At 34.1% G+C, this 21,101-nt stretch overlaps 1 protein-coding gene across 1 annotated transcript in view; it reads right to left on the reverse strand.

Annotated features, from left to right (window-relative positions):
• Window positions 1-17,898, reverse strand: part of LOC123556562 (cGMP-dependent 3',5'-cyclic phosphodiesterase-like) — a 175,976-nt gene extending 158,078 nt beyond the window's left edge. The window contains exons 1-5 of the mRNA XM_053544451.1: window positions 17,884-17,898; window positions 16,266-16,366; window positions 8,232-8,338; window positions 7,051-7,106; window positions 1,497-1,556 (exon numbers count right to left, since the gene is read on the reverse strand). Of these exons, the coding sequence (XP_053400426.1) occupies window positions 1,497-1,556; window positions 7,051-7,106; window positions 8,232-8,338; window positions 16,266-16,366; window positions 17,884-17,898 (339 nt within the window). The remainder of the gene's footprint in view (window positions 1-1,496; window positions 1,557-7,050; window positions 7,107-8,231; window positions 8,339-16,265; window positions 16,367-17,883) is intronic.
• Between the last annotated feature and the right edge of the window lie 3,203 nt (window positions 17,899-21,101).

The raw sequence follows: 21,101 nt of genomic DNA on the forward strand, positions 1-21,101 counted from the left end.
CATTGACTCTTAAGACTAGTATTAAAAATGGAATACATCATTTAAAAAATAAAAAAAGAGGACCATGATGGCCTGAATGCCCCCTACCCCCCAATGACCCAGTGTTGAACTGAGTACGACGTCGTTATTTTATTTTTTGAATAGTGCCCTGTTTTTGAGCACTTGCCCTAGTTCATAAAGATAAAAAATTATGCCCAAAATTTTTCATGAAACCTTTGAAAAATATGACCTTAGGAGGTCACGGGGTTTTTTTTTATCTGACTAATGCCTAGTTTTTGAAGGCACGTGACCCACTTCTGAATCTGACCTGTATTAAGGTAAACATTCTCACCAATTTTATGAAGTTCATGAAAAAATGGCCTTAAGAGGTCACAAGGTTTTTTATTTTTAAAACCTACGGCTAGTTTTTGCCGCACGTGACCAGTTTCGAACTTGCTAGTTTTCATCAAGAAACATTTGATCAATTTTCATGAGATCCTTTGGAAAAATTTTGGCCCTCCAAAAGAGGTCAAAGGGTTTTTTTCTATTTTTAGACTACTGCCCTAGTTTTTGCCCGCACGTAACCCAGTTTCAAACTTGCCCTGTTCTAAAGGTGACTTTCCCCAATTTTTCTGAAGACCCATTGAAAAATATGGCTCTGGAGGTCACAAGGTTTTTTCTATTTTGACCTACGCCCCTTTTTTGACCGCACGTGACCAGTTTCGAACTTGACCTGATATCTCAAGGTGAAATTTGCCTTTTCTAAAGATCCTTGAGAAAAGGGCCCCAAAAGAGTCAAAAGGTTTTTTCTATTTTTGACCAAATGACCTTTTTTTGCCCCACAGCCCTTTCCAATTTGACTAGATATTCGGTGAAATTTGCCCTTTTTTCATAAAGATCCTTTGGAAATATGGCCTTTGAGAGGTAAAAGGTTTTCTATTTTTAGTTACTGACCTGTTTTTGACCGCCCGAACCCCCGTTTAAAACTTGCCCTTTAGATACATCAAGGTGAACTTTTGGGGATAATTTCATAAAGATCCTTGGAAAATAGGGCCTTAGAGAGGTCACAAGGTTTTTCTATTTTTAGACTACTGCCTAGTTTTTTGCCCACGTGACCCATTTTCGAACTTGACCTGATATCATAAGGTGAAACTTCTGACCAATTTTCATGAAGTCTCATAAAAAAATTGGCCTCTAGAGAGGTCAAAAGGGTTTTTTCTATTTTTAGCCTTGATAGTTTTTGACGCAGTGACCCAGTTTGAACTTGAACTAGTATCACAAGTGACTTTCGGGCCCAAACTTTCATAAAGATCCATAAAAAAAATGTGACCCTAGAGTGGTACAAGAAAAAGTTTTCGCACGCATGAAGCATCCCGGGGGACGGACGCGGACGCCAGCGAAAAAAAAAGCTACCTTGCCCTTTGTGACAGGTGGCTAAAAAGGGATTATTCTGCTCAAAAATTTTTCATACTGCTTTTCAGATGTACGATATTTTTTCCATCGAGACAGAAGCTTACCTGTTGTATGACTTGGTGAAGCCTGGATGTAACTGCATCATTGATCTCATTGCCAACAACCTATAAAACAATCAGTCTGTCAGCATGCTTCACTAACTACAATAATCTTCAACACAATTACTCAAACTATGTACTGCCAAATGTATCACAAATGGCTTAAAAAACATGCTGTCTTTTTTAATTCTTACCCTGCTTAATTTCCATAATGAATTGTCAATCTTTAATTTGGACGTACATAACTGTTGAGGTGTGTTTACTTAAAATTTAACTGATGAAGGTGAAAAAATGCAGATCTTGATCAGACTGCATGGATGTGCAGGTGATCTTGATCTACGGGTCGCGGCAAAAATAATGTGTCGCATGATAAGTTAAGACATTGGTAGGGGAAAACAGTCTATTAAACTTTTTGGTGAGAAGGAAAATGGACCCAAAAAATATTCACAGTTTATTAAAAAAAAAGCCCTGAAAGACCATCTTGCCTTTACCCAATAAAAAAATTTTTTTGTATTTAAGTAAAAAATCTCCCAGCCATCCGAAATAGAACTACTCATAGTTTTTAAATTTGGGCATACTATTTTTCCCCTTGTCCTTAAGAAAATTTTCATGAATGTGTTATCAATGCCCGCCTCCCGCTTACTATTAAAATAAACAAAAACGGCCAAATGCTTAAACAAATGAAGAATTGTTTTTTTTAAATTCTGAGAGAAATATTCCATTTATGCTAATACACATTCATCAATGGCTGAAAGCATTCAGTTTAGAGCTAAGAGTGCCTTCCAGGCATGAAAAAACCTTTCCCGAACAAGTTGCCTGGGTTTGAGACAATGCAATAATTTTGTTAGAATTAATTTCATTCCTCGATCAATGTTGTCTGAAAACATTCTTTACAATACTGGTGGAGAGGTCCAAAGGCGGGCACTTGAACGAGGCTTTCTTGCAAAGAAATAGCTCAATTACTGTCATTTTGACAAAGGTCAATAGCAATTTAGATGAGAAATTATATTATCTAACTATCAGGCCCGTTTTGGATACAGCAAAATTTTTAAAATGCCCCAGCTTATTTGATTTGCCTGCTTGAAAATTTTTATGCAAAAAAATTACTTTGTCAGGGATTCAATAAAAAATACCCAAGGCCAAAAAACCCAAGGGGGTTTGTTTTGTATGTCTGCAAAATACAGTCAAAAATCAAATTTTAATAGATGTAAAATTTGTAATTAATGTCTTCTGTTTAAACAAGAATCGGCCCGCAACTGTTAGGAAAAATTTTTTCCGCCTATTCTGTTACTATATGCCTCAAAAGAAAAAAAAAATTACTTCATGGAAACTTTTTGTACGGCTTTTTTGATATTAGAAAACAAATGCAACTATAAAAACAGTGTTTTTTTTTTTGGGAAAAAATAAAGGGGCCCGCGAACTGGGGAAATTTTTTTATTTTTTTGGGGTTTTCGCAAAGCACAAAAAACCCGTATACCGTAGGTTTATGGCGCCAAAACGGACTACAAAAATTTTGGGTTTCCCCATCTCATTTTCATCGAAATAAAATATGAGGTATGGAATAAAATTTGCTACCCGCTGGAATCACAGGGTTTCTGCAAAAACCCAAATGTTTAAGACCCTATTAGTGCCTCTTAGGATCGCAAGGGTAAGGGGAGTGGTTTTTAAATTTTTTTCATACACAGATTGTCCAGAAAAACGTGTGGCCCCGAATTGGGAAAATAGGCGTAATGCCCAAAATTGGAAAAAAAAAAGAAAAATGTTTAATTTCTTATAAAAGATATAAATCTCTACATTCCCAAAAGAATGTTTTTTGGGGTTTAATTTTTTTCAAAACCACTTTGATTTAAAATCTGAAAATTTTAAAGGGGGGTAAAATTAAATTAAGACACCAATATTATACAACTTATAAAATTGTATTTTTCAATTTTCAGTCATGCCCCTTGAAATTTGGAAAAACTCCCAAATTTTTACTACCGAAAATCGAAATGCGCCAACTTTGATCTCCCAATTATTTAAAAACTAGGAGGTATTGTAAAATTTTTTTTATATAAATGATTAATGGGAAATGGAAATTTTTAAAAAGACCTTTTTTAAGGTGGAGGGTGGGGGGGGGAATGACGAATTTTTGGGGAAAAAAAAGCCATTTTGGTGAGGGGGAAAATGCCCAATTCAGCAGTAAAAAAAGGCAAAAAAAGAGCTGTTCCCTTTGGATGAAACATGCCCCCCATGGCATTTGAATGAATAGTTATGGCGAGTTCAGAGTTTAGGCCTTGACCTACGGAGTGGGTCTTGCCGAAAAATCGTCTTACTGTGTACACTTCTGCATAGTTATTTTAAAATCATACATGGGAAAGACAAAGTATGGACCGGACTGCCCATCAATGCACTATCATGAAAAAAAGATCTTTAAGTTAAAGGTGACCGACCTTTGAGCTAGGCCCGGGTCTTGCGTGTGCTGTCTTTACTGTGGTAACCCTTCATGCCAAGTTATTTTTAAAATCCATCCACGTGACAAAGATTTTGGACCCGGGCAGCCATCAATGCCCCCCTTTAACATCTAAGTGGACCCTTTACCTTTGAGGAAACCTGGGTCTTGCGCATGAACGTGTCTTATTGTACACATTTATGCCCAATTTTATTTGAAAATCCATCCTCGATGACAAAAATATGGGCCGGACACGCCCCTCAATGCACTTCCTTTAACGTCTAAGTGTGACTTGACCCTTTTAGTACGGACCTGGGTTTTGCGCACTGCATTCGTTTACTGTGGTACAATTCATGCCAAGTTATTTTAAATCCCTCCACGAGACAAAGTATGGCCGGACATGAAAATTGCAGACGGACCGACAGGGCGACAGACCCACAGCGTTCAAAAATATATGCCCCCCTTGGGGGGGCATTAAAAAACACTGCAAAATTGGTTATTTTTTTGCGCATTTTTCATGTATATTCTAACTAATTTATGAGCTAACAGAGCTACAATCTACAGAAAAGCTAGAAAACAACTGAAAGTATGACTGAAATATTGTAAAATAAACGTAGTTTAAAAGTTCTGCTTAAGGTTTGTTCGCCATTAGCAAAAAATTTTTTTCAATGTAGAATTTTATTAAAAACCGATTTTTTTCAAAAAAAGCCGATAACTTAGAAAATTGGAAAAAAAAAAAAAGGATCGTGTTTTTCTCGATTTTTGCTAGGTTTTATTGAAAAATTTTAATTCTCGTTTTCAATTTGGGCTATGGGAAAATCACCCTTTTGATAAATTTTCACGAACGAAAATTTTTTTCAATGCAGATTTTTAAAGAAAATTCTTACAGTTATAAAAAAAACATACGGGGTACAATATGGGGGAAAAAAAATGTATAGGTTCCGATTAAAAAAATCCTTTCTTGTAAACTATTTTAAAAAATTTTTTGGAATTATTTAACGTGTCAGAGTTTTAATCATATTTAATTTGGAAGATAGTAACATGCTGTTGTAATATTTTACTCTTGTTGCCTAAAAACAAATTTTTTTTTCTTTCGTATGCCGAAACCAGGCTTTATTTACCTTTTCCGGATAAATGAGAATCTTTTAGTGTGAATATTTACCAAAAACGTGCATTTTTTTTAAAGGGGCCCTAAATACTATTGTAAAAAAAATATAGGAAGTTTCTTTGAGACAAAACTTAAAAAAATAAACAGGAGCTGTCAGTAAGACGCGTTTCTCCCATTAGGCGATTTGATAGTAAAATGAATATTGTTCCCAAAAATAGCCTCTACTTCAAAAGGGAAAATCACCAAGGGGCATAATTCTCTAAAAAACACAAAAAAGGTTATTGGGAAATTTTTAACACAAGCGATGATGTGGTAAGGTATATTTTTGAGGTTTTAAGCCAAAATCTTAATGTACCCGAGTTATGTCAGAAACGAAGTTTGTTTTAAAAATTTTAAATATTTTAAAGGGGCATAATTTTGGGCAAAAAAAAACAAAACGAGTTATGGGGATTGTTCCACAATGAGATGATGATGATAAAGATACTTTTAAGTTTTTAAGTCTTTTCTTATTTGCATTAAAGTTTATCCCGAAAACAAAAGATTGCAAAAGTATTTAGTACAAAAAGGGGGATAATTTTTGTCAAAATACAACGGGTTATGGTTTTTGTAACCCCACAATTTATGAGATGAGATTATAAAGAAATTTTTTAATTTAAGTCATTTTTTTAAAAATACTAAAGAAGTCATAAACGAAGCTTTCGAAAAAATTTAAAATGAAATAATTCCCGTATAAAACCCCGGGACCTTGACCCCGGGTATAAAGGGCCCGCCCCTGTACATACTTTGTTTGTATGCTGGACAATGTTTATGTAAAGTTACAGTAAGATATATGCAATAGTAACAAAGCTATGACAGAAAAACAAAGGTTGCCCAAAAACTTTAACCTTAAAAGTAACCTAAATACATTTGTTTGTTTGTTTGTTTTGGGTTTAACACCATTTTTCAACAGTATTTTAGTCATGTAATGGCGGGCAGTTAACCTAACCAGTGTTCCTGGATTCTGTACCAGTACAAACCTGTTTTCCGCAAGTAACTGCCAACTTCCCCACATGGATGAGAGGTGGAGGACTAATGATATCAGACACAATGTTGTTTATCAAATAGTCACGGAGAACATACGCCCCGCCCGAGGATCGAACTCGTAACCCCGAGATCCGTAGACCAACGCTTTTACCTATTGAGCTAAGCGGACGGGCTAACCTAAATATAACACATTGGTGACCTTGACCTTGGTAATAATGGGCTCAGCCTGTACACATACTTTGTTTGTATACTGGACAATGTTTATGTGAAGTTATATTAAGATATAAGCAATAGTAACAAAGATATGACAGAAAAACAAAGGTTGCCAAAAACTTTAAACATTAAAAATAACCTAAGTATAACATCTTGCTGACCTTGACCTTGGGTATTATGGGCTCAGCCCGTACACATACTTTGTTTGTATACTGGACAATGTTTATGTGAAGGTACAGTAAGATATAAGCAATAGTGACAAAGATATGACGTCACTAATGGTGACAAATGCCCCCGCAGTGGCTTGACCTTTGACCTGGTGACCGTGACTTTTGACCTGGTGATCCAAAAGTAGGGGTCATGTACTCAATAAGTACTACCAGCATGTGAAGTTTGAAGGTCCTGGGTGCAGTGGTTCACGAAAAAAGTGCCTTCATGCAAAAAGTTAACATTGGCCCGTGACCTTGACCTTTGACCTGGTGACCCCAAAGTCAATAGGGGTCGTGTACTCAAGTACTATCAGCATGTGAAGTTTGAAGGTCCTGGGTGCAGTGGTTCATGAGTAAAGTGCCTTCATGCAAAAAGTTAACGTTGTGACGAACTAACGAACAGATGGACAGTTGAAAACTAATATGCCTCCCTTCTGTGGCATAAAAACAAAGGTTGCCGAAAAACTTTATCCAAGAAAGGTCATGCCGAAGTCGACATCAACGCCGACACTGGGGCGAGTAGAACAGCCCCCTTATTCTCCGAATAATGGAGCTAATAATCAAGTATAAATTTCTTACCACTAAAACAGCAAGAACATTTTCACTGCTACCTTTGCATACTGGTAAAATGCCAACTGAAAAAAAAAGAAATTTAAAGAAAATGAATCATTTTAAAATTGGAAATGAACTAAAAAATGATTCATCTTCCCTAATAAAAGATGGATGAACTTATTCCATGACAATTTTGTGTGAACTCTCATTCAATGATGAACTTGTGTGAACTTTTTGGATTTCACTTATATTAAATAAAGAATCAAATAGATGGGCCCAAGATTTCAAAACAGCTGTTAATAGTGTTATATTTATTCTGTGTTAAATGTTTCAGAGAAATGCCAATTTATCCCACATATTGCATTGTCTTACGGCAAATATTTGGTAGAGACATTAATGAACAATTCATATTAGTACTTCCAACCAAGGAGGACAGATTCTGAAGGTGCTAAATGAACACAGTCGCAATTTCAGAAAAGTTTCTGCCATTGTCTAATAAATACAGGTTATATAGAAATTAGTGTTACTGGAAGATAAAAGTGAAAGGTGTATAATATATCAAAATAATTTCCCTGCTTTTAACAACTTCAAAATTAACTTCCATCTCCTTAAGAAAAACATTTCTAACTTTGGAAAGGATTTTTGAAATTATCTTCCCTGCAATTAGAAAAAAACACTTACCTACCTTCCTTCACTGCTGAACTATCTTCCTGGTTTTAAAACTAATTTCTCTAGTCTTTAAACAAACATCCATACTTCAGGCATTTTTGATTCTGGGGGACAGTTCTAAGTTAATTGTGTTTCTTTTATTTTTCAAAATAATTTATCTTCCTTCACAACTAAACTTCTTAGCTTTTAAAAACAACAAACCTTCACAGCTTTGGAACTCACGCTGCTGAAAGACAGGCCTCAACTTCCATCACATTTACAAATAATTTCCCTCTCCTTAAAACTAACTGGAAACTGACAATTTAAGGTGTTTAACAACGTCCATACCTTTAAAAAGTACCCTCCATGCCCTAAAAAGTAACTTCCTTAACTCAAAACATCCCTATCTTTAGAAATGGCATTGTTGTGTTTCCATAAATTTGGAAATAATTATCCCACTATTTAACAATTAACCCATCTTTAAACTTTTAGTACACAAAGTAGAGGGTATTTCTTATCTTTGAAAAAAGATTTCCTACCTTTTGAACATATTTCCCTACCTTTGGAATTGATGTTGCTGGAAGACAGAAGTGGAAGATGCTGCAGAACACATTGAGGAATGCTGCCTACATCTGTATAGTCTGGTTGACAATTGCTGAATACATTGCTGTAAAACAAAATAAAAGTCTATTACAGGTATGACATGATTAAAATTAGACAATTCATCTGAGAACCTTCCCAGGTCCTTTATTGTATGACATGTAAAGCAGCTATACAGGAGACTCCTCCAAGATTTATCCAAGGACCTTCCCCAGTCCTTTAATGTATCTCCCTGGTCCTTTAGTGTATCAGATATAAAGCATTTACACAAAGACTTATCAGAGACTTATCCCAGAACCTTCTCTTGTCCTTTTTGAGGAGTAACAAGAGCTGTCTCTATAGGATGACACATGCCCCCGATGGCACTTTGAATGAATAGTTATGGCCGATGTTAGAGTTTAGGACCTTTGACCTACAGACCTGGGTCTTGCGCGCGACACATCGTCTTACTGTGGTACACACTCATGCCCAATAATTTTTAAATCCATGCATAAATGACAAAGATATGGACTGGACACGCCCATCAATGCACTATCATGAAATATGACCTTTAACGTCTAAGTGTGACCTTGACCTTTGAGCTACGGACCTGGGTCTTGCGCGCGACACATTGTCTTACTGTGGTACACATTCATGCCAAGTTATTTGAAAATCCATCCATGGATGACAAAGATATGGACCGGACACAAAAGGACTATCATGAAAAATGACCTTTAACGTCTAAGTGTGACCTTATCCTTTGAGCTACGGACCTGGGTCTTGCGCGCGACATATCGTCTTACTGTGGTACACATTCATGCCAAGTTATTTGAAAATCCATCCATAGATGACAAAGATATGGACCGGACACGAAAATTGCGGACAGACTGACAGACTGACAGACGGTTCAAAAACTATATGCCTCCCTTCGGGGGGCATAAAAATTCGAAACTGTTTTATCTGGTGTCTTCTCACTCTTGCACATGAACATTAACAATCAATACTGGTGTTGAACTTAAATTGTTTATAACTGCTATTTGCTCACTGTGAATGGGAACATGCAAGTTAACTTAGTCGTTTACCTCATTATGGCAGGTTATGCATGGAAGGAGAGATACAAATGTTAAACAAATTGAATCAAAATGAAACATATTGCATGTTTGTTTTACCATTATCTAGTATTTACACTAAAATTTCCATTAAATTTTGAGTAAACAGACAGCAATCAATTAGATTTAATGTTTAGGTGCAACTTTCAACACAGCTCAAAACATTGTTAGAAAGATTTCTAATTGATTCAATATTTTTGCAATGTAAAACTGCAACTCTAAATACATAATGTTAGATTTTACGCATATTTTGTTTTTGTTCAGCACACAAGTATATTGCAAACTGAATGTTGCATAAGTGCTGTCTATTTAATGTTTTAAGACACAGCTTAATGTGTAGAGAAACAAAAAATTTGAGATGAGCAATAATGTATGTGATTACTGGTTTTTTGTATGCTGTTTTTGTTGGTTGTAACATCACACTGACAATTAAAGGTCATATGGCAACTTTTCAGCATCTCACTGTGCAGGAAGACCCCTTATGCCCCTGCTACATTAAATCAAGCATGAGTGGGCACTAAGGTAGAACAACCTGCACTACACACCTTGGTTTGCAAGTTAGGAAATCAGTCTTAGAATGCGACCTTGCTATTGGTCAATTCCAAATATATATGATGCTCAGAAACATTCAAATAGATGCTGGAATTCAAGACTAGTCTCCAAACCCACTTTTCATTATCTCAGAAATGCAAACTGCACATTTCTAACTTTGAAATATGGAGCCTAAAATAACTTTAAAGAATGTCTATTTATTTTCCACTACAATTTCCTGTGAAGATTTGTGCTGTCTATATGAAGTCCTGTACCAAACACACGAGTTCATCATTATGTCTAATTCTATTGCTTCATCTTCAATGAATCCTTAGATTTGATAGTATTATTAGAGTGTAAGAAACCTTTAAAATTTAACTGAACATAACATAGTTATAGAAATACTATTGCACAACCAAGAAATCCTTGAAAACTAGAGATTGTTTTTCACAAGGTATGCCTCCCACTACTTACCATGCAGAAAATGCAAAAAAGCCACAAATAAAGGCCGTAACTCCTGGGAAGATCACTGAACCATAACATTCCAACTATATCCTCAACAAAAATTGGCAGTGGTAACTCCTGTGAAGTTTGGTGGAATTCCAACTAGTGGAATAAGAGAAGTAGTACAGATCAAAGAATTTGACAAATCAAGGGCCATGACTCTGTTGAAAATCATTTAACCAGAACATGGCAATAATGTGCAGAACTATGTTTCACACTAATTACTCATATGATTTGGTAAAATTCAGGCTAACTGTATCCAGCAAGTAGTGTAAAAACTGTAAAATATGACAAATCAAGTGCCATAACTCTGCTGAAAATCACTGAACCTGAACATGGTGATGATACATATAACTAGGCTTGGCACTGATAACTCCTGTAAGGTTAGGTGAAAATCTGCCCAATAATAAAAGAAGAGTGGCCAAAACATCAAAACAAGAGGGCGATAATGGTCCTAGATTGCTTATCTGAGTAACACTGCTTGCATGAACAGTTTTGGTAGATGGTTATGCAAGAAAAATGTCTGAACATGTCAAAGATATGCACAACTAGGCTTGGCAATGATCACTTTTGTGAAGTTTGGTGTAATTCCTTCTGGTGGTATCACAGCTGTCTCCCAGACAAAGTAAAATACAACAAATTAAGGGCCATACCTTCAAAGAAAACCACTGAACCAGAACATGGAGACAATATGCTGAAAATCAAGGCCCACAACTCCACTCAAAATCACCGAGAATGTCCATAATATAACTGAGCACGTCTGAGAGGTTTGAAGGAAAACTTCCCAAGAATATTAGAGAAGTTGCCAAAACATCATAAAATTTGATGAACTGAGGGTCATAAGTCCAATGAAAATGCTGAAGTTATGCTCAACTAGGCTTGGCAATAATCACTCTTGTAAAGTTTGGTGTAAATCTGTCCAATGGTGTCGGAGCAGCTGCATGTACAAACTTTGTGACAGACAGATAAACAGCACTAAATCAATAGATCTCCCATACTACATGTGGGAAACATAATTAATACCCCACAAATATTAATTTCACAGTAATCTGTAAATATTTAAGTAACAAAGCAACAAGAAATCTTAAGGAATGAGACCCATAATGACAATCTACAATCTGTGTACTATTTCAGCATTCTTTGATACATATTGTAACTCATACAAGCATGAAAATGAACTTCTGTTGTAGCTGGGAAGTGCCTAAACTGAAAACACGAATGTTTTTGAATGGACATAGCTAATTATTGTCTTTACATTGTCCACTACCTGAAAGTTAACATATACAATACCTCTAAGTTGTAACAGCCCTGGCAAAACTGACAACATCTGTTCCTTAAAGTGTTGTTAGCAGAAGTTATACTGTATTTCCATAGTATGATGGCTATAGTGGAGGCAACTTGACCCCGATGGTTGACCTTTGTATTATAATACATAATGAGGCACAACCTATTATTGAAAAGGAGTGCATTGTATACAAACTTACTGCATATAAAATACATGGATACCCTATGCACACCTTATTCATTCTAATGAAATAATCGATATGAATAATCAGCCTAAGGTCAACCATCGCGGTCAAGTTGCGACTACTATACAGATTTATCTGCAGTAACATCAACACCAAAATAAACATGGTGAATATTACTCCAAGTCTATAAAAAGGTTAAACAAGAGGACCATGATGGCCCAAGATCTCTCATGAGTGAACAAAATATCTGCAAAATTATTTTAAAATTTTGCCAGCGTTTTCTGACAGGAAGATTTTTAAAGTTTACCACTTCATGCATGTACACAGGAAATACTGTATACATATATGAAAAAGTGACTACACCTCTTGTGGCCATGTTGGTAATCAAAACAAACTTGGTATATGTTCACCATGGAACATTTCTGTGAAATTATTTAAACTAGATTCCAAAGAGACAAATATTCTGACCATGTTTTATATTATAAATCAACTAGTAGATCATTGTTTTCAATGATTTGATCTAGTGACTTAAGTTTTTTACCCAAGCGACCAAGTTATAATTTTATCCTTAATTTTTTATGAACTTGTCTCAGATTTTATTGAGGGTAAGATTCTGGCCAAGTTTCATGAAGACTGGGCCAGTGCTGCTGCCTCTAGAGAGTTAGCAGTAACACTATCCATGACATACGACGACCAACACGGTGATCAAAATAACTGTGCACAGGTGAGCTAAAATGTGAACATTACTGATTGCTTCTCTGTCTAACAAAATCAAATTAGAGGAGAAGTAGGCTGCATGTTTGGAAATTAATCTCTTATCTCCTGTTCTAATTAGTTTCTTTCAATTCAGTCTACTGTCAATATTGCACAATAAAGAAGCAAACCTTCCCATTAATCATTTAAAATAGTTTTCCAATATTTTCATCAATATCTCAAAATCAAATAACTTTCATCTATTATAAAGTCTGCCTCGAAAAGCAAACACTGAAATTAAAACAGAACAGTCATTTATTTTTCAGTTTACTAAGCAGTTTCCCTGTAACTTTCAGAACAAAAGAATTTAATTATACAAGTGTCTCAACAAAATTTACATTAAAGACCAATAAATCGACAGCAGTTACAGCTATCTCAAGACAGCTCAAATATTTGCTCATTTTGAAGTTTTCCCTGTGTTTTGTAAGTGGACAGTCATCATATAAAAGATTGCAGTAAAGTATTTGTACTGCTGTATGAATAGTGTTATCTGAACAAGCTCTTGACACTGCTTCAACCTGAAGGGTGATACTAGCAATAAAATTGTCTCCAAACATTCTATTAACAGCATTATATTCTTTGATTTCTTGATAAATGTGAGACCCACCCCTCTGCATTTGCGTAGCAATAAACTTCACAGGAGTCTTGTGAAACTTGAAGAAATGCATAAAACCTGCACTGGTGGGAAACATTCCACAACTGACAGGAAACTAAACATTTCAAACTGCATGTTTTTCCTTTGAAGTATTTTAGCACTTGCAAATTCAACCCCAAATTCAGGTGTGAACTATAGAAAGAAAACTTTCCTTGACTGCATCCCTACACTAGAAGCTTGTCTCATTTTTCAAAAGCTAGTTGGCTAGTTATGTCAGGTTACAGGCAGATTCTATATGTTACCTGTTAAGACCAATTCATAAACATCCAACACTTTTTCACCATCAGACAGATTAGAAGCATGTTCAATATCGAAATGTCACTACCTAATTGAATTCTCTAAGATAAAATGAACAAGCAATTTATCAGATAAGAACTGAAACAATAGTCAATACAAATAGTTCACATTCTTCTACATTCTCACCATTGATAGAACAATGAAATATCAAAGATATCCACTTGATATTTAAATCTACATGTGACTTTTTTCATTAATCTTAATTCTAAAGTGGACTATTTGGTTCAGTGGAAAGTGGCAGTTTACAAAACCAGTGGTCATAACCTTGATCACTTTCTCCTCTAATTTCAAATAACTTAACATTTGTTTGAATAAAAATCCTGAGTATAGCTGCTTTTACAACATCTGACAAGCTACAGAACCAGGAAATCTTTTGACAAGCTATAGAACCAGGAAATCTTCTGAAATTTGAGCTTCTCTTTGCTTCTGGAATTCTAGCATCTCCCCATACCTTGCAGTATCTACAAACCTTAAAATTACTATGATTCTTCTGGAGAAATACAGCTTTTCCATACGTATCAAGTAGACAATAAATGAACTAAGTTACAAACACTCTTCAGTTCTAATTTTTTACAAATGGTTCCTACAACTGCAGTTCCAATCTGGGACTTGCTCTAAATGCAGTTGGAAAAGAAAGTATATTTGTTGCAATCTTTGTATTAAGTCTAAAGTTGCTAAGGGACTCTGAGAGTACATTATGTACAGCTTTCTAACTTTAATGTTATGGCTAGATGCTTTAAAACACAAAACAACACACTGTCAAGCTGCACTGGAGCTTGCAATTTGCAAACATAAGCATATGGCAGTCAACTAATCTGACATCCAGCCAAGGCTAATATTAAAACTTCTAATTTTGATATACTAGCTTTTGAACAGTATTCCTGTCAAATATAACTTCAAATTAACTGATAACAGAATTCCAATGATTCAACATTATGGATACTTCTTCTCCTTAAGAAGATAAATAAGTGATAAATTATCTAATGTGGTGATACCCTTCATCTTCTATTTGTCAACATATCACAGTAGTTGACCACAACATGAAGGGAGATGATAATGCGTATATGAAAACACTGCAGTTTATAAACTGTAAATTTTGTTGGGAGACTTGTAAACTTTATAAACAAGTTTACAATTGTTTTTCCTCAGTACGAAGCAATTTATTAAATGTAAAATCAGTACTCAAGTTACTGATGAGATGGATTTCCATGTTCTGGTCCCTGTGACCTTGAACTTTAATAGCGTGACCCAAAAATCAATAAGGGTCATCTACTCAGCATGTTCAGTCATCATAGATGAAGTTTCAATATTCTGGGTCAAGTGGTTCTAAAGTTATTGATCGGAAATGGTTTTCCATGTTCAGGCCCCTGTGACCTTGACCTTAAACAGAGTGGCCCCAAAATCAATAGGGGTCATCTACTTTGCATGTCCAATCATCCTATGAAGTTTCAACATTTTGGGTCAAGAGGACATAAATATATCATCCAAGATTATGAAAAAAATGCAAGAAGGGTAGGTCTAGATCAGCATTCAAACAAAGAAAAATGGCTCACAAAATGGTCAAATACTGTGGAACCAGGGCAAGTTCATGAAAGCCTAAAATGAATGCTCATCTTTCATTCAATAAGCAGTGTGGACATCCCTTCTCTGTTCATTAAGCAACATACCAAGTGAACCAAGAGATGATTTGGCAAATAATTGATCACTATATAAATGACCGGTCATCCAATGATAAATTAGAGCCAAAATAGCAATACATACAGGGAAAATGGTACACAGGAGATTTAGCATGGCCATGTACTGATCTAGTTAATGAATTATTTTGAAGATGCCTCTAGAAGTTTTCTAACACATTTCATAAATTATCATGATTTCCCCCGAGATTTCATCATGTTTGCAAAAACATGACAGAAAATTAACCCACAATCATTTATCAAATTATTTTACAATTAAATTGACACATCATAATCCTATGGCTCAAATATAAAATCTTAGCCTGTTTACAATTTTGGTAACAAAAGGCTTCCTGCTATTTTCCATATCAACAGTCCTTTTTCTAGTACATAACGCAGCATTTGTGAAAACTTGTTCTGAAGTACATAAATTGTTCTAACCAAAACTGCTCTTTTATCAAAGTCAGAAAGCTAAAAACACCTTCTTAAATTCATTTTTTTTCTACTGAAGGTTTCTTTATTACTTCTAAATAAACTAGTAATGTAATCAACTTCAGGGTAATAGAATTTACTGCATCATTTACTACACATCAATTTGAGATTTACTCCATTACTGAAATGGTCCCCTACTGTAGTACAGTCCCCTACCTAGTAACCCCATTTAAACCCCAAATATGAAGAAATATTTAAGTTTAAATTGTTTACTGTTGAACTCTGGGTTGAGATACAAAAAAATACTTACTTACTCAATAAATCTCATGAATTATTAAGCTATTAATTTAAAAACAGAATTTTCTATTGTCAGTCTGAGCAATTAAAACTTGAATATAATGCAAACTGTAAAAGCATTTAATGAGTGTTAATCATTCACAATTTATAAAGGTATTGAACTGAAAATGAATGTAATTTTGATTCTTTGGAATACATTAAATGATCAAGAGAAAAAGATGCCACCACAAAGACACAGACAATCCACAGAGGCCAGCCGAAAGCATGTTTAAAAATTTGTCAAAAACCAGAATACCTGATACAGTTTGGTTTCGGAGCACAGATGTATACATCTGCACTATCAGCTGTGAATATTTCTCCTGAGCCCTCATCCTGGTAGAATAAAGCGCCACAAAACTACAACATAAACAGAGTTAGATTTCAGTATACAAAATGTTGTGACAAATAAAATCAAGAGGAGGCAGAATATTTAAGAAAACACATGCCAGAATTAGTGAGAAACAATCTGCTATTTTTTTTTTTCTTTTTCATTTTACAGCATCCATTTATAACACAATATACACCATATAGACATATAAAAAATTTCAATGTAACAAGGACAGTTGAACACTAGCTATCAATTTGGAAAAATTTAGTATCTTATAACCAAAACATAATAAATGTTTGAGATAACCTGGCTTTTTCTTTCAAACAAAAAAAAATGCATGTATATCAGAATTACTCAGCATTTCTTGACATGCTTTATAGCTTTTGACAAGCTAACAGTTACTGTAAACAGCCAAAAATACATGTATACAAAAATGAAATATTAACAAAACGCGATAACTGTGGCCTTTATTTACTAATACCGGATTAACCCATAACAATGAAATAGGGAATCAGGTGGACACATTATATGACAAATATCTCATATCGCAAAACCAATGCAAGTTGCGGCGTGGTCTAGTGGTTAACACGTATGATTTGTAAGCTTGCGGTGGTGGTTCGAATACAGGACGAGCTACTTTTTTTACTTTTCCAGCATGTTTTTACCTGGAGAAGGAATTCATGTAAAACTATTTATATCATGATTTTCTCGTGCTCTTATACTGAGTACTTATTGACATTTTTCAGAGGATCTCTTATTAGAATAGACATTGAATCTATATACATTGCAATAATAATTAAACAAATACATAAATAAAAAGAATGAAAGAAAAAATACAAAAGACGATATAAACAAAAACCTGCAAAATAGAATAAGTAAAAATCATTTTAAAAATAGAAGGGCTCGAACCTACACCATACAAACATAAAAAGAATAGATATCCGACACACTATCCACTAGACTACAAATCTGTTTTGGAATAAAGGATCGTATTTAGAGTTAAGAATACTACAATATACAAATTAACACCATTTATCGGATAACATACCTGCTTTACCTGTTTTTGGATTTTACCGAGTACCGTTAAAATGAAATTATCGCGATTCATTAATAGGTAGCCAAATACTGCAGTTAAGATATATGCAACAGAAGCACTTTTTCTTTGTCTATTTATGAGTTACTGAATCATCATAAAGTCAGAAATTCTGATAAAATCTAGGAAGATGTAGTTAAATATGTAACATCTATCTAAATGCAACTCTATGTTACAAATGCAAGATGACAGTTACATTACAAATGATTAAGCCACAGGTAAACAGATGTCATGTTTAACTTCAAAGTTCATGCAGACTAACAACCTCCTTGTTTACATACTTAATTATAAAAAATACAGCATTTTACTAGATTGTTCAGATTGTTTAAATGATATATACTTCATACTATAAAACAAAAAAGGGATAGTTTTGGACACAAAACTGAAACAGGCACCACACTGCAAGCAATATCGCCCGAAGGTTGCCCTTTTGACCTGAAGAAGCCTCCAAACCGGCTCTGCTTTCATTTCGATGGGGTGGTTTCCCTCAAAACCTTTCAAGGGTTAAACGGGGCGGACGGGAAATTTCAACAGAAGGACGCAGAGGGACATCGGGGCCTAAAAAAGTTTGTAGATGCGCAAAAAATATCATTGCAAACAAAAAAAATAAATTATTATTTGTTTTGTATTTAGTTATTACAAAAAGGTTTCAATGAACTCTAAGTAAAGTTTACAAAATGTTTCTCTTTCCATGTGCATCCCAGCACTTTCGCGTAGTATGCAAAATAAGATTAGAGTTAAAAATATCAAACCACAAAAAATTTACAAAAAACCAACCCCTTGAACAATAAGGTATAAAATATAATTATATTCCTTATATAAAACAGAAATGGGAAAAAGGGTAAAGCTTGCTTATAAATTGAAAACAAGCTGTTGTTTTGCTGCATGAATCACAGATGCGCGAAAGTATTTTGTAACAGGTTTTTTGACTGACGTTTTTTGGTCTGCAAACAAACAGGTTTTCTTGCAACCAAATCTTTGCAAGAATCTTTAGGGGAAACAAAACCATCCTTATGCGAGTCATTTTTAGTAGTGTTTCACATCTGAAAAATGCTGCAATTTACAATGATAACATGTCAACTTACCAAAATTGTTTCGATATCCACCCATGCCAGGATACTTTAAAGTTCAAAAAATTTTTTTTTCGTTTTAATTCTGCATTTTATCATTTTGCATACAAAAAGGGGGAATATTGTTTTATCCATATATTTTCATTTTTTGAAATTTCAAACACAATACATTATCTTCAATTCTCTATGTATCTTGCTGTATCTATAAATAAAAAAAAAAAAATATAAGATACAAGCACATACCAAAAAGCAAGAAAAAAAAATGATAAGGGTTTTAAAAATTTTTTTTTTAATTTAAAAAAATTCTCAAATGTGACTTGTAAACTGAGGGGTACAACATTTTTCTCACAAAATCAGAAAAACTTTTTGAGCCCCGTCTTCACTGCTGCCCCAAAGACCTGTACTCCCCACTTGCAACACTTTTTTAAGTCCTTAAAAAAAGAAAAAAATCTTATCATTATCCAGAATAAAAATCTTACAAACTTTTCTTATGGAAAATGTACATTTTTAGTAATCTACTGAAGAACACTTAAACTGGTTCTCAGAATATAGAGCCCAAAAAATTCAAGTACTTTTAAAGGACTTTTCAGGTTTTCAATTTTTCAAGCACTTTTTTTTTCAAAACCACACCAAATCTGAAAAACTTTTATTATGTAATAAAAATAAAAAACAATCATTGTCCCAACCCCTTTTGAAAATGACGTAATTCATTATTAGTTTAAAGTGTTTAAAACTTTTGTGGGGTTTTCGCTTTTCCCTTGTGTTTTTTTTTAGCACACCCTAAATGATACCTAAAAATTTTGTCACAAGTGTACAATAACTCGTTCGTTGCTTATAGGTTTTCCCACGTTTATATTTCCTTTGTCTCCCGCTTACTTGATTTAAACTGTTTATTTTTTTTTTCTCATTTTAATTTCACTAGAAAAAACCCTTGCAAATAGCTAAAATTGCGAGTTATTTTCCCCGTACTTTTTTAAACGGGGAAAAGGAACTGCAAACGGGGGATAGAGTAGAAATAACTCTGTAAATACGATAAAATGTGGCCGTAGCCACTATAATAGCATAAGAGTGACCCCCTCCTGCAATTTCACGAATTTTTTCATTTTTTCCCCATTATTTTAACCTTAAAAACTTTTTGCAAAGTTCGGGGAAAAATATTTTTCAAGGGGGTGAAAAGGGCAAATTTAAGGATTTTTTTTTTAAAATTAAATACTTTTCCAGTTTTTTTTTTGGGTTTTGTCATTTTCAAGGATTTTCGGCTCCATCAAATTCAAGGACTTTTTAAGCCTTGCGAACCCCAATCGAAAAAAATGGTTCATATGAAACTTTAAATACCAAGAAGAATGCTTGGGTTTAAAAAAAAAAAGATTTTTTTTGCTCATTTAGTATTAAACTACGCTAAAAAAAAAAATTAAAAAAAAATAATTTCATGTCTCATTTAGTTTTATTTTTAGGGGGGGAAATCTGATTTGTTTACTTTTTTTTGGGGGGAAAGACTATTCTCTTTGTCCCTTTTAAAGGGTTTGTCTTAATTTTTTCTTCGCTAAAAGGGGGGACATTGCTTTGCCCCCCTCGTTTTTTGGGGGGGGGATAAAACCAAAAAAAAACAACGCTTTTGCAAAAATTGAAAAACAAGAAGTGTTTAAAAGCGACTTTTGGGGCTAAAGGGCTTTAAATTTATTTAATTAATTTTTAATAAGAAAATTTCCCAAAAATTTTAAAAGCTGGTTTGGAATCCCCCAAATTTTAAAGTAACTGGAGTCAAAGTATAAATATTAAAAATCACAAATTATTTCTGATAATTAAAATTTAAATTTTTTTACTAATAATATTTAAAAATAAAATTTACTCGTGTTTTTCATCAAACATTTTGTATTGAATAAGAAAAAAAAAATTTCAAAGGGGCAAAAAAACGATATACGAAATTTAATCTAAAAAGTCACATCTTTGCAATCTTTTTTTAATAATTTTTAAATTTATATGTCAATATTTTATTAATGAAATTTAAAAAAGAAATTTCCCTTGGGAACCCATTTTTTGTTTTAAAACCTTCAAGAGTAATTTCTATAAACATTAAAAGATTAAAAAACATCACAAAGGTTTTTCGATTTGGGATTTTATTCTCAAAACAATCTATTTTGTTTAAAATTAATCTAAAGCATACAAAACTTTAGACCAGATCAAAATTCCTTAGATCTTTAACCCAATGTGACCTTGACCTTTAACTTTGGGCTGAGCTATTTGAAAACCCCCCATTCCTCCAAAAATAAAACTTAATATTTTCTTAGCTAATGTCTAGCCCCCCCCCACCCCCCTCTTGAAAAAAATTACAAAAAACCCCCCCCAGTCTTTTTAAAATCTCCCCAGCCTCTTTAAAATCTTTTTAGCCTTTCTTTTTTTTAAAAAATTTTAGTGAACTTTTAAACATAAGTTAAACCTAACATTTAAACAGAAAAATGGCAAAATGCTCTTTTCAACCAGCAAACACCCTGTTGTTAAGATTTTTTTGAGGGGGTTTTTGGGGAAAACAGAGAAGGGGAAACAGGGGCCCTTAAAACCAAGCACTGCTAAAACCCCTCAGATCACAAAAGGGGAATTTAA

Source organism: Mercenaria mercenaria, chromosome 5, assembly GCF_021730395.1.
Source record: "Mercenaria mercenaria strain notata chromosome 5, MADL_Memer_1, whole genome shotgun sequence".
In the NCBI taxonomy this organism is placed as follows: Eukaryota; Metazoa; Mollusca; class Bivalvia; order Venerida; family Veneridae; genus Mercenaria; species Mercenaria mercenaria.